At 47.4% G+C, this 14661-nt stretch overlaps 1 protein-coding gene across 2 annotated transcripts in view; it reads left to right on the forward strand.

The window, feature by feature from the left end:
- The first annotated feature begins 9916 nt into the window (after positions 1 to 9916).
- PTCHD1 (patched domain containing 1) overlaps positions 9917 to 14661 on the forward strand; it is a 58335-nt gene continuing 53590 nt past the window's right edge. The window contains exons 1-3 of one of the 2 annotated variants that reach the window (XM_032331330.1): positions 9917 to 10395; positions 10611 to 10686; positions 11106 to 11457. In XM_032331330.1, coding sequence (XP_032187221.1) covers positions 11107 to 11457 — 351 coding nt within the window. In that variant the 5' untranslated portion in view covers positions 9917 to 10395; positions 10611 to 10686; position 11106. Of the gene's footprint in view, positions 10687 to 11105; positions 11458 to 14661 lie in introns of both variants that reach the window. The other variant, XM_032331329.1, reaches the window with a different exon arrangement.

Consider the following 14661-nt stretch of genomic DNA (forward strand, 5'->3'; position numbering starts at 1 on the left):
AACATTGCTGGTAAGAATGTAAAATGGTTCAGGTCCTTTTGTAAACTTGGCAGTTCCTCAAAACGTGAAGCTTGGAGTTACCACAGGACCCAGCTCTTTCAGCAGTAGTTATATAGCCAAAAGAAACAAAAACATAGACCCACACAAACACTTGCACATAAAGGTTAACAGCAGCATTATTTATAATAGGACTAAAAAATATTTCATTAATAAGGTCTCCTATTTACAGTGTCCCGACACAGGTGTCAGTGAAAGAATGAGTGTCTAATAGTATAAAATATCGGTGCCTTCAATGTGATTGCTAATTGTATCAGTTAAAGTACACACATGTGAATTGTGTGTGTGTGTGTCTGTGTGACCTAACAATGTATAAGGTGTCACCAGAAATGGGGCTCTATGTATAGAGTATGTTCTTTGGTCCCATCCAGGGATGGGTTCCAGAGAATCAACAGAGGGGAAACCGCAGTGTGCATTATAAAGATGAAGTGAATTGAGATGAAACAAAGAGGGAGGTTTCTGGGGAATCTCACCCACGAAAGCCACACATTTCATTTTCCCAACCCCCACTTCTCATTGATCTCCTTTCCTTATCCTCTAAATGAAATTGCCGTTGGTAAGCAACAGCCCTAAGCTATAACTCAATTCCCTTTGAAGCAAGGACATTCATCAATCCATGTGAATCACCATATTATGGGTTTGACCTGATCAGTTTTCACCTCCACCTTGTAAACTCCTCCAGGCCACTGACCTCTCTTGTCCAGCTCTCATCCCTAAACCTTTACATTCAACCCTCCTTTGTTGTAGCTTAGAGCTTAACACAGTCCCCACCCCCCCCATTGCTTTTTCCTCACTCTGACAAGAGGCTCTGTTCTCCAGTGGAATTTGATAAAACACACTAATATCTCTAGGGTTGTGTATGGTTTAGCATAATTCTTTGGAACAACACGGTGTCTTCAGAAATCATGAGGCAGTATCTTAGCTCCATTCTGCAATCATCTAAGTCCTGCCAATTCTATTTTCTGAAAACCCTATCAACCCTTCCTTTTCCATCACACTGGTCTCTACCTTGCTTCAGGCCCTAATCTCTTCTCATCCTGATTATTATCATAACCTCCCAATTGAACTCTTTGTCTCTAGTCTTGCCCTTCCTTTATCCAGCTTCCATGCGGCTACTGGAATAACTTTATAGAACATAAGCTTGGCCATAAACTCCCCTGATTTAAAGCCCTGGAATGGCTTCCCATCACCTTCTGAGTGAATACCCAGCTCCTTATGTAGTCTTACAAGCCCCTTTAACCCAGTTCCTGTCTACTGTTCCCAACTCTTGCCTATCCATCCTGAATTATTCGTAGTTCCCAAAACAAGCTAAGCTCTCTATCTATCCCATCCTTAGAATTTAAAATGATATTTCCTCTGCCATGAATACTCCAAGCAGCCTTGAATATTCTTTCCCTGCATGGCGGGGGGTAGCTAATTCTCTTCTTTTTCAAACAGCTTTACTGATACTTAATTTACACACCATGAAATTCGCTAGGCTAGACCACTAACCTTTCAGACTCCATTTGGATGTCATCTCTTGTTTTTGATTGGGCTCCCTCAAAAACAGATCTTGAAACAAACTGCGGGTAGAAGTGGTTTATGTAGGAGGGGGTTCCCAGAAAACAGAGTGAGGGCATAGAGACGGGAGATGGCAAGGAGAGAAAAGCCGACAAAGTGTGTGCTTGAGAGTGGGTTACTGCTGTGGGCAACTAGGGTGGTCAGCTTTGCGGGGAAGTCTTTTAGAACCTGCGTGAAACACATCTCTGAGTTGTCCCACAGAGAGGCAAAGAAATTGGGGTACTTATTTTCCCATTCCTCATTATTTGAGAGTCACACCCAGGGCTGTTAGGCCCCCTGGTACTTCCAGCCTACCCCATGGCCAAAGAATATCTCAAACAGAGAAAGGCAGGAAGCCGTTAGTGTATATAGGAACCAACTAGAATGAACTTGTAAGCCAAGACGGTGAGGATGGAGGACCAGACAGCATGTCCATGTGCGCTCTCCGAAGCTTTTCCGACTTTTCCTACTTTTCAGTTTGGGCTAGGGGAACATTCTCACTGTCCCATAGAACCAATGTCCTTGCCACACTCTGCAACTTTGTGGTTTCATTTGTTGGCCTCAGTCCACTACACTGGACTCCTCAAAGGCAAGGCCTTTATATGCCTTCATGCTCCACATTAAGGGAAGTGCCTTGGACCTCCTACCTGGCCCAATAATATGCGAGGTTGTTTCAAAGCACTTTATATTCATTATCATATTTTACACCTGCAAATCTCCTTACCAGAGAGAAAGCATCATCATCTTTATCATTCTGATTTTATGGACAGAAAGCTAAAATACAGTGATGAGACACAGCTAGGTGAAGGAACACATTTGCTGATAGCGAGGCCAGTAGCCAAACTGCTTTAGTTTCTGCTCCTTGGCACACTACAGGGAGTAATGGCATTCACCTGAGGCTAAATCTTTCAACCCATGGTAGAACAAACTTTTCCATATCTAGAATAATCCACTTTTACAATGTTCAGAAGATGCCTGAAGGTGGAAGCAAAGCAGGCCTAGAAATGCTGAGTCCTGTGCTATATCTGAAAAAGGAACTTTTGATTTTTTTTTTCTCCTCTCACTTAGCCTCTCCGAGGAACTGCCTCCCGATGTAATTTTTCTACAATTCTAATATTTGTGAATATGTAAATCAGATTTTACTATTAATTAATTCACCAACATAATGCCATTCACTGGAAGGAAGTGATCAGCCATGGGGAACAGAATGCCTTGTAGCTCTGTCATTTTTAAAAGTCAAAGCAAGAAGTACACAGATCTAATAACAGAAGGGATGAAGTGCTTTGTTCTTAGGTTATGCTCTGGAGTACAATTTTTAAAGGGATTAAATATATAAACATCAAAGAAAGACTGCCCTAAAGCTAAGAGTTGTATCAGGAAACCCCCTGCTTTTTTATGTCCCCTATGTTCAAACATAAGACAATGGATCTGGTGATTATAATGGTGTCTATTCACTTTACACAGTAAAGTAAAGGAAGACAATTAAAGAATTTTTCCCTCTGCAGTATAGTGACTATCACTAAAAAATGAAAGAATTTCAACAGGCATAAGGTCAGCCTATTTGGTTGCTTATTTTATTATGTATTTTCAAACCACTTAACAGTTTTCCATTTTAACACTTTGAGGGATTTTTCTTGGTAGAAAAATCCAGACAAGAACTGCAGAAGTTTTACCATCTGCAAAAAGAGTGGGTTGGATTAGATCAGCAAACACTTTGGGTTCCATTACAATATTTTTGTTGGTCCACAGAACTCCTCTGAGGAATACCAACATCAGACATGAATCCAAACACTGAAAAACCGATTAATGGATAGGAGGTCACAAAATTGCCACTCTACAACACTATTATATGAATAGGAAATACAGAAATAACATAAAATTGTTTATAATATTCATAGCATATTATATTATCTGATTAAGAAGTGTTTGATGTATTATTATACCCAGTCAAGGCATTTTAGGAAAGGAATAAGTCAATTGTGCTGAGAAGAAGAATGAGTGAACAGAAAAACAGATTTTGATATCAGATAGGCCTAGATTCTATTTATACTTCTATTGAAGTAAAATATTGCACAAGATATTTAATCTCCTTAATCCTCAGTCTCCTCTCTCTTTAAAATAGGTTTGACAATTCTTAATAGCCCATGGTAATTTTGCAAATTACAAAGTTAACATATGGGAAAATGCCTAGGGTTAAATTTATTTATTTATTAGAAGATTTTATTTATTTATTTGACAAAGAGAGAGAGTGATCACAAGTAGGCTGATAGGCAGGCAGAGGGAGAGGGAGAAGTGGGTTCCCCACTGAGCAGAGAACCTGAAGCAGGGCTCGATTCCAGGACCCTGGGATCATGACCTGAGCTGAAGGCAGAGGCTTTAACCCACTGAGCCACCCACGTGCCCCGTAGGGCTAAATTTAGCACATAAAATCCATTAAAATGTTCTTTCCCCCATGTTCTATTCTTTCTATAAGTTTTCTGCTGAATTACTCCGAAAATTCAAGAGATTATTTGTTAACGTCAGTTCTTTTGTATCCCTTTAAATGTCCCTCTCCCCATACAAGCACATCACAAGGCATAAATGTATTGGGCACAATTTTAAATATGATCCTATTAGATTAAGTGTTCCACTAATTTAAATATTTTTCCATTTTAATTGGCCTGGATTAGGAAAAAAATTATCAAACCCTGTATTATATTATTCTAAAGAATCTTTTTTAGCTCTAATTTTTCTCTAAAAACAATTTAGAAGTGATGAGGGTTGGAAGGGGGAAGAGTAGCTGGGGTTAAATGGACCTGTCCCTGGTGCTGAAACTGAAAAAAACATACCTAAACTCTCCTCATTTAGGTGTGGTGGATGGAAAGCTAGTTTAACTTCATGACAAAACCTGAGTTGCGCTTAGTTTGATATCAAGAAAGTGGTATTACTCAGGACTTCTCAAAACTTTAAGATGATCCCAAGGGAAGAGAGAAGGGGTCCTCCAGCAGTTCAGCCAAGTGATCAAAAGGCTGTAAAAAAATAAACCTGACACATATCATTAACATGTAGATATCTATAACATTAGATAACAAAGATGTTCAAGTCAACAAGATGCTAATTCTAGACTAAAGGCATTCTAAAACTAGAGACTAACCATATATCATCTGTGCCTTTTTTAAGACCCCACACCATTGTTGTGACCTCTCTCCTCTGGCATTTCCCTTACTCAGGTTCATATTTTAACCCTCAGTAGATGTATCCAACCCTATTAAACTAAAAACTCCTCGAGGGCGGGGAATCCCTTGTTCTATTTCTCCAAGTTGTTGACTACCGTAGAAACTTACTGCTAATCGGAATAAAATTACTCCATTTAGTTAAATTAATCAATGTTGGTGTGCCAGTCAAAGAAAGCTTATTAGATATGTGGGCTGAGATTTTTAAGAGAACCCTGAAGGATGGAAAGATTTTGGAAAGTGAAGAGAAGGTAAGGCCATGTTTTATGTTAGGAGAAAAAAGTGAAGCACAGATTTGGACCTGGATGACCACAGACACTCAGCTAGTGTGGTCCAAAATGTCTCTTTCTGAGAGGAAGACAAGTCCTAAGAAACTCTTAAGGATAGATGAGTGGGGATTGGACTAAATGGGTGATGGGCATTAAGGAGGGCACTTGTTATGATGAGTGTTGTCTGTAAGTGATGAATCACTGAATCCTACTCCTGAAACCAATATTACACTGTATTTTAACTACCTAAAATTTAAATAAACAAATAAATGAATGTAAGAAAGAAGGAAGAAAGGAAGGGAGGGAGGGAGGAAGGAATCTTTAAAATCCCATCTACAAAAAAACAAAACAAAATTAAAAATGTTTCTCCCTGACTGAGTGCATGAAATAGCCCTCTCTGAGTCCCGAGTCCTATGTTTATTCAGGAAAATGATTCTGCGTGACATTTTTTTTCACTATGTGATGATAAATCGCTTTTTTAAAAGAGTCATGATGATATTGACTGAGTTGGCGGAATACCCTGAAAAACACAGGTATCCAATTAGCACACTTTCCTTTAGGATGGCACAACACCCAACACTTAAAAAGTATGAGTGTTACTGAGATTGGAATAGCATAAAGAAGTGATGAGCACACTATCCTAAGTGCCACCCTAAATTACAACTGTCCAAATATCCTTTGCATGATCCTGCTACGTATAGTGATGTCATGGTTGACATCAAACTGTTTAGATTTAACATATATGCATGAAGGTATTGTGTTGTTTCTCTGGTAGAAAATGGTAGTATGATTATTGAAAGCGATGGGTGACACACTTGTTATACAAGAGTAGACCCACGTTTCTAACCTTATCAAAGCAAATACGATTTTTTTTTGAGTCCACACTCCCTCCACACCATGATTAATCCCTTACAAGAGACTTACTTCAAATATAACAGATGATAAGAATCCCCTCCCAAGTGAGAATATTTCATTAATTTTATCAACAAATTTAATCCTGGTGAAATAATGCCCTTGTCCCTTCCAATTTAACAATAATTATGAAGTCATCTGTAAGGAGCAGTCTACTTAAAAAGTAGTGGTGGATATTTGACCTTAAGAAAATAGAGATGTAGTCAGAGATTTATGTAAAGGATGTTCATCTCAGTCTTATTTATAACAGCAAAAATTTGTTTTTAGAGGGGCAGAGGGAGAGAGAGAATCTTAGGCAGGTTTCTCGTCCAGCACACAAGCCAGATGCAGGGCTAGAACTCACAACCCTGAGATCATGACCTGAGCCAAAATCAAGAGTCAGACGCTTCACTAACTGAACTACCCAGCACCCCCCCAACAGTAAAAAGTTCTTTAAATGCCCCAAAATAGAATATAAGTTAAATAAATCCAGTTTTAGCCATTTGGTGGAATTCTATGCAGCCATTAAAGTGTGTTTTATAGCAATATTAATCAATATGAGGAAAAGCTTATGATCTATTTAACAGGAAAAAATGCTTATAAAACAGAATGTTTACTATGACTTTCAGTTTCAGGAAAAGTGTATAAATACTTAATATACATTGCCTAAGCCCTCCTGCCAAAGACCACCACGAACACACCAGTAGTTGAATGAGCTGGGTTTATTTTTCCTTGTAGCCAAGGAGAACATGCACCATGGGGAACTGAAGTACATCTCAATAAGAAGGGATTGGGTTTGTGTTAAGTAATTTGGGGAAAAGTTTAAGGCAGTGGGGTCTGCTGTGGATTGGATGCTGTCAGGAAGCAGGGGTAGTTTTGTGACTGGGTGTTTAAGCAAATCTGTATCTAAGAGAGAAGACTAGACCAAAGCTAAAGCTGAAATTTTAAAAAAAAAATTAAGACAATAATCACTCCCATTAGCCAAAATAGGGGCTTGTTTGGTCATTTTTGAGATTTGGACAATGCTCATGCTTTATCTGTGTCCAGACATGATTATGGAATGGTCCGAATTTTGTCTGGATCCATGTCAGTCACCGAATGACCTTATCTGACAACAGTGTTCAGGAGAATAGTTTTTATTCAAAAGGAGAACACGGAAACTTAGTTGTGAGTACCAGGGCAGCTCCTAGCCACACAAAGTCCCAAGTGATAATACCAGGCCAGCTTTGGGATGGCAGGGAATGATTTTCTTTTCCACACACACATATTCAAGAAAGACTAGAATGATGACAGATGTCATTAACTAGGTACTTGTGGTATTCCAGACACTGTTTTAAGTGTCTTACATCTTTTAACCAATTTACTCCCCACAGCGACTCTATGAGATAGGTACCATGAATTATTCCCATTTTCCAGAACAGGGAAGTATGGCATAAGAAGTTACTACTTACCCAACCTATCACAGTAAGTAGTGGAGCCTGGATTCCACTTAGTGGCTATGCAACCAACAGCCTGAACCTCTGCATTAGACTGTCTCTGTGTACTATAAATGATCTCAGAGGCTACCTTTGGGAGGCAGTGCGAGTAACAGGGCTACGGAGTCGTTTTGATTCTTTCTGTTTCTAGTTCTTATTTTCTACAATTAAAATGTATTAATTTTTAATCAGAAAAAGGAATTAATTAACGAATGTACTAACGGAAGCTCTAGTCCCAAGGTCATTGTCCCAAATGCAAACCCAGGTCTTTGGTGGTGGCCACGCTCCCCCTGAACTTCTGAATCAAGAGAAGAAAGATCAAATCGGGAGGAGGCAACACCCCCACCCTCTGGCTTCAGCTCAAGTTAGGTAATACTAACTGAATTTCCCGCAATAAAAAGTGGCAGCAAGATCCCTTCTGAGGCCGTTCGGTGTCTGTGAATTAAAGCAGGCGGGGTGGAAGTTGCCCCACATATACATCAAGAGGATTAGGAACAGAGTAAGAAGGACTAGAGGCAAACGCCTTGGTCTCAAAGGAAAGGCCTCTCGGTGCGGGAGAACAACATACCCGCCCCCCCCCTTCGCCCTTCCCGGCCAGCTGAGCATCGCTGGGCTTCCCCCGCTCTAAGATTCAGCCCAGGCTCTGAGAAAGGGGATGCCTACTCTTCAGCCTGCGTGAGCGCTCACATTAAAAGGCCGAAAATTCTAGGGATCGGAGTGAACCAAGCTTAGGAGGGAACCATTTGGAGGGACAAAGACTTCAGAACAAAAAGAGCTTCGCCAAAATGTTGAAGGCTCCCAAGGAGACCTGTCGGTTGGTTTCCCTTCTCTTACTTTCGTCGCTGCGCTGGCATCAGGGCATATGAAACATCCCTGTTCGCTCCCCGCGCCAAGACCGACTTCAGGCCTCCAGAGAGGTGCCTACCCACCAGATGCCGCCCGCTCAGCGGCAAAGAACTGGGCTCGCAGTATTTCCCACTGCTGCCGCACCCCACCCTACCCCCCCCCCCCCGCCCTTTCCGCCTTTCCTTCTGCCCCGGCTGAGAGCCACGCAGGGCATCCACCCTGCCATTTAGCACCTCGGCTGCGCAGTGGTGGGTGGTTTCCCAAAGCGTGTGCCCTCGCAGCCACTTGCTCTTGCCTCGCCAGCTGCAGGGGCACAAGTCAAAGAGGCTTTTACCTCCGCGATCATCGTGAATCAGCAAAGCGCTGCAGAGCAGCGGCGTCTCCTCAAGCAGAAATTACGGTGCTGGGGGAAGGGCACAAGGGTAGTGTTGCAGGGGGATTTCTAGCCCCTCCCAACGTGTCCCTCCCCGGGACGACGGCACTGGGGCAGGGGTGGGGGAGGTGTTGACTGGAAGCTGCTGTTTGAACCTAGGCGCCCGGGGGAGCCTCTGGAAACGGAGATCGGTGTGGGGGAAACAAGGGTGAGGAGAGAAAGTGGACTAGAGTACAGATGGGTAGAAGGACCTAGGGAGCAGACAGAGCAGAGCGGGTGCGCCCCCGGGGTGGGCAGCGCAGCAGTTGCAGGTGCTGATGAGGGAATGTAGGAAGGAGGGTCTGGTGTGGGGGAAGGGAGGAGAGAAACCAAAAACGGCGGCTTTCCCAGCCCAAGACTTCCTGTTTCTAACAGGCAAGTTCCCAAGTTCAGTTTGAGAAGTGAAGGGCCGTTTGGCATTGGGGAGTCTGGAATGGGAACGTTAGGGGAATACCTCCCCGAATCGCATTCTCCCACCCATTTCTCTCTCCCTCTCCTCTTCTTCCCCCCTCCTTCCAGTCCTCCTCCTCCTCTCCCTATTCCGTCTTCCTTCTTCTTCAGTATGCTTGTCCACGCTCCGTAGTGCGGACTACACTCCAGGGACCGCGCCTCCAGTCGCCACCGCCTCTTCTTTGACCCTTGGCACTGGGAAGCCAAGTGGGAGCGACAGGAGGCGTGGAACGGAAAAACCGAGCGTTACGAGCGCAAAACCTTGGGACCCCCTCACCGCGCACCGGTCCCCACCCCCCTTAGCCGGACCGAGCGCCTCAGTGGCCCAGACTCCGAGATCCGGCTCGGTTTGAGTTGCAATGGATGCACCCCGGGGCTTAGAGCGCACAACGAAACGCGCTAAATTGTACCTGTGCGTGGCCGTTCCCGCCGCCGCCGCAGGTCTATCCCCGGCCCGAAGCCGGCGCCCGCCTTCCCGGGAAATTCTCTGGAGGGGGAGTGCGAGGGGAACCATAGTGGCTGCCTGGTAGCTCAAGGCTGGCGCGCACACGCACACGCCCAACTTTGCCGAGACGTCGGCGCCCCCCGGGCTCCCCCGCGCCCCCTGCGGCTCGGCATGCTCGGAGACCAGTATCTCTCCAGGTCTGAGATAAGGTGTCCCCCACTCCCACGCTTGCGTCTTTGAGAATGAGAGGGCGGGGTGTTGGAGAGAAGGGGAGTAACGCTACGGATTCCCGGTTCACAAACACTCTACGCCCGCCCGCAGGGGCGCCTGCTCCAGCCCCGCCGCCACCAGGTCCCCCAGACCCGCCTGTGACGACAGAGGCAGGAGGAGGAGGCAGGGCGGAGAGCCGGGAGTCCGGGAGCTCCACCGACTGACCATCAGGACCCGCACTTTTGTTATTGGGGGACGGGGTGGGCGCGCAGGTTGAGGGGCGCACAGGAGAACTGCCCAGCCCCAATACACTCTGGAGCGACCCTAAATAAGGGCGAGAAGAAAGAGTCTCCCCAGACGCCTTTTGGGTAGACGTGCCCCAGACGCACATTCGGACCCCGTGGTCCCGCGGCAGCTGCAGTGTTGGGGATAATTTAAATGGCTCTTACTTGAGAGGAGGCGTGATTTCCACGTTCGAGCGTCTTCGCTCCCCACCCCCTCTCCGCACCAGCCAGTGCGCGCCACCACCTGAGCCTGGCGAGAGCCCGGGCGCACGCAGTCTTCAGCCTCCTCCTTTCCGCCTCTGGGGGTACTTGGCTCTGAGCGGGTCCACCCGACGCCCCCCGGGAGAACTCTTTACTTTTTGTTTGGAAAATCGGGGCCATTTCTTTATTCATCTCTGGGTCTCCCCGGAGGAGGACAGGGGAAGGGAGGGCGTGCGAGGCGGGCCGGGCCGGGGGAGGGGAGCGCGGGCAGGGGAGGGGACTGGGTGTAGCCTGGAATTCTCCGTCCTCGTGTTCCTAGGCTGGCGCGCAGAGTCTCCCCGAGATAGCGCCGCCGCCGCTCCCCGCGCCACCCCGTCGTTGGCCTTGGGGGTCGGGTGAGTGGGGTCATGACGCGCCGCGGGGGCTGCTCCGGGCCCCTCCCGCGCTGAGCCGGGACGCGGCCCCGCCGCGCGGAGCCCCTCGGGCTGGGAGGCGGCGGGGGGTGGGGAGGGCGCACGGGGTAGGGCGGGGTGGGGGCGGCGCGGAGGCCGCCAGGCTGGGGGGCTCTCTGGGCCGGCGCGGCCGCGGGCAGGAGGGCGTGTCTCCGGCCCGAGGGGACCCTCCCGAGGCGCGGCGCGGGACTCCCCGATGGTGGTGCCGCGGCTCCGGGAGAGCTCCGGGTCTCGCCTCCGCCGCCGCCGCCGCCGCCGCCGTCGCCGCCGCGGGCGCCACCACCGCCGCCGCCGCCGCCGCCGCCGCCCGAGCCCGCGCCGAGCGTGCGCCTCGCCCTCCTCCCGCGCCCGCTCTGCTCTAGGATGCTGCGGCAGGTTCTGCACAGGGGCTTGAGGACGTGTTTCTCCCGGCTCGGCCACTTCATTGCCAGTCACCCGGTTTTCTTCGCCTCGGCGCCCGTGCTCATCTCCATCCTGCTCGGCGCCAGCTTCAGCCGCTACCAGGTCGAGGAGAGCGTGGAGCACCTGCTGGCGCCCCAGCACAGCCTCGCCAAGATCGAGCGCAACCTCGTCAACAGCCTCTTCCCGGTCAACCGCTCCAAGCACCGACTCTACTCGGACCTGCAGACCCCCGGGCGCTACGGCCGGGTCATCGTCACCTCCTTCCAGAAAGCTAACATGCTGGACCAGCATCACACCGACCTGATCTTAAAGGTGAGAGGGGGGCGGGCGCGGGCAGCCTCCGCTGGCGCCGCTGCCGCGGCTGGGCTAGCTCTGCGCGGGGGTCCGGTCTGAGAGCGCCGCCTCTCCCATCCCAGGCGGCTGCCGCAGGGGCTCCCCTGCACCGCGCGCCCCTCGGAGGCCGCCCGGAGCCTCCTAGCCTCCTGGCGGGAAGCGTCCGGGTCCGGGCCCTGCCCTGCCCTGGCCGCTGTCGCCGCCACCCCGGCAGCTGCTGCAACAGTTGGGGCGGCAGCAGCCACGGTACTGTGGTCGGTGCGCTTGTTTTGGTCGCAGTGGTCTTGGGGGTAGAGAGGCTTGGGGGTAACTGGGCCAAGAAGGAGCAGAACAAGAGAAGACCTTCTAGAAAGTCCTGGTACTTGAAAACAAAATATTACGCTTGGGGGGGGCGGTATTCAGAGACCCCTCTCCCCTGTCCCCATTCTTTACTCTCTTCCTCTGACCTTTGGAGTGATTTCAGAAAGGCTGCCCTGAGGGGCCGGGAGGGGGCAAAGGAATGAGAGGCGGGATGGTGAGGAAAATGCCTCCTACCCACCCAGGAATAAGTGTGGTCCCTGGCGAGGACGCGGGGCTGCCCTGCTGCCCTCTCCCCAGAGCGAGGTGGCCATCTCTGTCTTCCTGGGTAGGAAATGATGTCTGTCATTCGCAGTTATTTTGTCTTGCACAGTAGCTCCCCTCTTCCGAAATGCAAAAACTTCTTTGGGAAAACAGGGATTCGATTAATCCACTTTTGTTTGGGTGCATTTGGGTGTGAGGGTGAGGGGCAGAGCCAAAAGGGTGAGGACAGAAGCCAGGTTGTGTGGCCCTGAGAAGAGCACAGGAAATCTAGCAGCTGGTTAGAGGGTGACACTTGTGGAAACAGGTTGTGCTGTCAACCCGAGGTGGAAATTTGATGTGAAAAGTGAGGTTAATGGTGATAACTTTCAGGAAGTTCCTAAGAAAAGCAGAGGAGTGAGGACTAGAGATGGGAAAGTGGAGACCTTCAGAAAGAAAAGCAAAAATAGGTGAGAATGTTCCATCCAAGTCCCTGGTGGGAATTGTGGGGCTTGTTTATTACTTAAGGTGCCCCTGTGCGGAGGGTGATGACAACCAGTCCCAGCTGGAGCCCTGGGGCAGAGGCACAAAAAGGGCTGGTTTTGTGAGGGTCTCTGGTCCAGATCGGGGATTAGAAGAAGCCAGTTAGATTTCTAGTCCTCTTATGCCACTGGGAGTCAGCCAGTGAACCTAGGGAACTCTCTCTTCTTTCCCTCTACAGGTAACCTTCTATATCCCTGGAGACCCACTAATTTTCCTATGTTACTTCTCTCCCTCTCTCTGTTGATGTGTTACCTATCGGCAATTAGTAATGAGGGGAATCCGACCAGGGACCCAGTAGAATTAGGACCTTCCCACGTTGGATGGCTTGTGATATTTTAAATGGCACACACATCATCACAGAACCTTATTAACAGTGGTCTGGAAATATTTGATTTTCTCATGATTATGCTTCCAATATCGAAGTGAGGTTGTTTTGGTTTTTTTGGTCCCAATACTTCAGTGAACATATTCTGACACACAGAAAAATACTGCCCCAAATGCTTTCCCAAGAAAACACATAGTAGTTTCCTCGCTGGCTTAAGGAAACTATAATTTAGCCAGTCCTGACAGCTGGAAAGGTGCCCTATATTTTGATAGATGGTCCACTAAATGATGTTTCTCTTTGTATTCTTCCCCGCAACGTGATGTTTCCACTGGCTTCCCCCCGCCCCAACAAACCGTCACGCCACTGTGACAGGCAGTCACCGGTTACATTCACTCTCAAGGTTAATGAGACATCAACAGGCACATCAGACCTCTTTTCAACAGGATTGTTTCTCTCCTATTTGATTTTGATCTGTTCAGGACACAAAACCGTATTATCAGAGAAAGTTGGTACTGGAGAGAAATAGGGAAGCTGTCTTTGCCTCCGTGGCTAAAGGGCAACTTTAAAGGACAGCGGTCTTGTCAGTAAATTGTTTTCAGATTCGAGATGGTTTTTCATGTGCTAGGTGTCTGGGGAAAATCAGAACCAAGTCAAATAGTGGTCAGAAGCCATTTCAAGCTGATGGCTTTCTGGTCAAGTGAATTCATACAGTTTATAAAAACTGAAACCTAGAAAACTGAGGGAATTGCCTCAATTTTATATATCCATTTTTTTCTTTCTACATCTAACTCCTGTATCTGGACAGTTTGGAGGTGGGGGACAAAAAAATGGACCTCCAATAATCATGGTAATATGAAGTGGGGGAACGATCACTTATTGTCATCTGTCTTTCTTTCCATGAGATGAAGATGTGTCCTTTACAAAAGGTGTTAAGAGTCAAAGAGTCACTGTTTCTGACCTTTCTAGTGTTATTCTGATACTTCGCTGCTGGCATGAAGGGTAGCCCTGACAGCTAACATTGCATACAGCACCATCCAGCTCCTGCCTATTCGATGGCATCGCATTTGAAACGAAGTGAACAAAACACAAGCAGGGTTTTATGAAGGCTTTCTCGGGCCCCATTATGAAACCAGAGGAAGTACCTTGCAGGGCTGTGTCCTTTACTCCCAATGGTTCTCTGTGGTTGGACCCATTCTGTGAAGGAGATCATTGGGATATTAGTCCAGCTACTTTCTGAGAAAAATAGAATGGGAAAGGATGATGACAAAAAGTACAAGTCCGGGTTGATTTTTCTGAAATACAACTGAGAGTATCAGCAAGAAAAAAAATCTAAACTAATCTTATTTGGAGACGCTTTCTCAAATTTGTGCAGGTGACATGGTGCCATGCTCAGTCTGTGCAGCATAGATTTCCACCCCAAACTATGAGAGGGGTGACTGTCCCTAGCAATGGTTTCCTCTGAGGTCTATGAAGCAAAGAGGTGATGTGGGGTTAAGGGGGGGTGGGACCTGATATTGCTAGTAAAGGATCAACCACTAATTTCTGGACATCTCTAAAAGTCTTCATTTCACTAGAAGATTAAATTTAGCTCACTATTATATTTTAACAGAAAATCCAGGATGTTCATCTCAGAGCAAATTTCAGAGTAGTACCTCATGAGCTTTTATAAATCTGTTTGTTCTTGATCACCGAAAATGAAGTGTAAGAAGGTCTTGTTGGTAATTGATCTAGGCTGTGACCAAGACACTACTTGATTTATCCCAGAGTCATCACTGGTA

The sequence above is a fragment of the Mustela erminea genome, chromosome X (genome assembly GCF_009829155.1).
Source record: "Mustela erminea isolate mMusErm1 chromosome X, mMusErm1.Pri, whole genome shotgun sequence".
Taxonomy (NCBI): domain Eukaryota; kingdom Metazoa; phylum Chordata; class Mammalia; order Carnivora; family Mustelidae; genus Mustela; species Mustela erminea.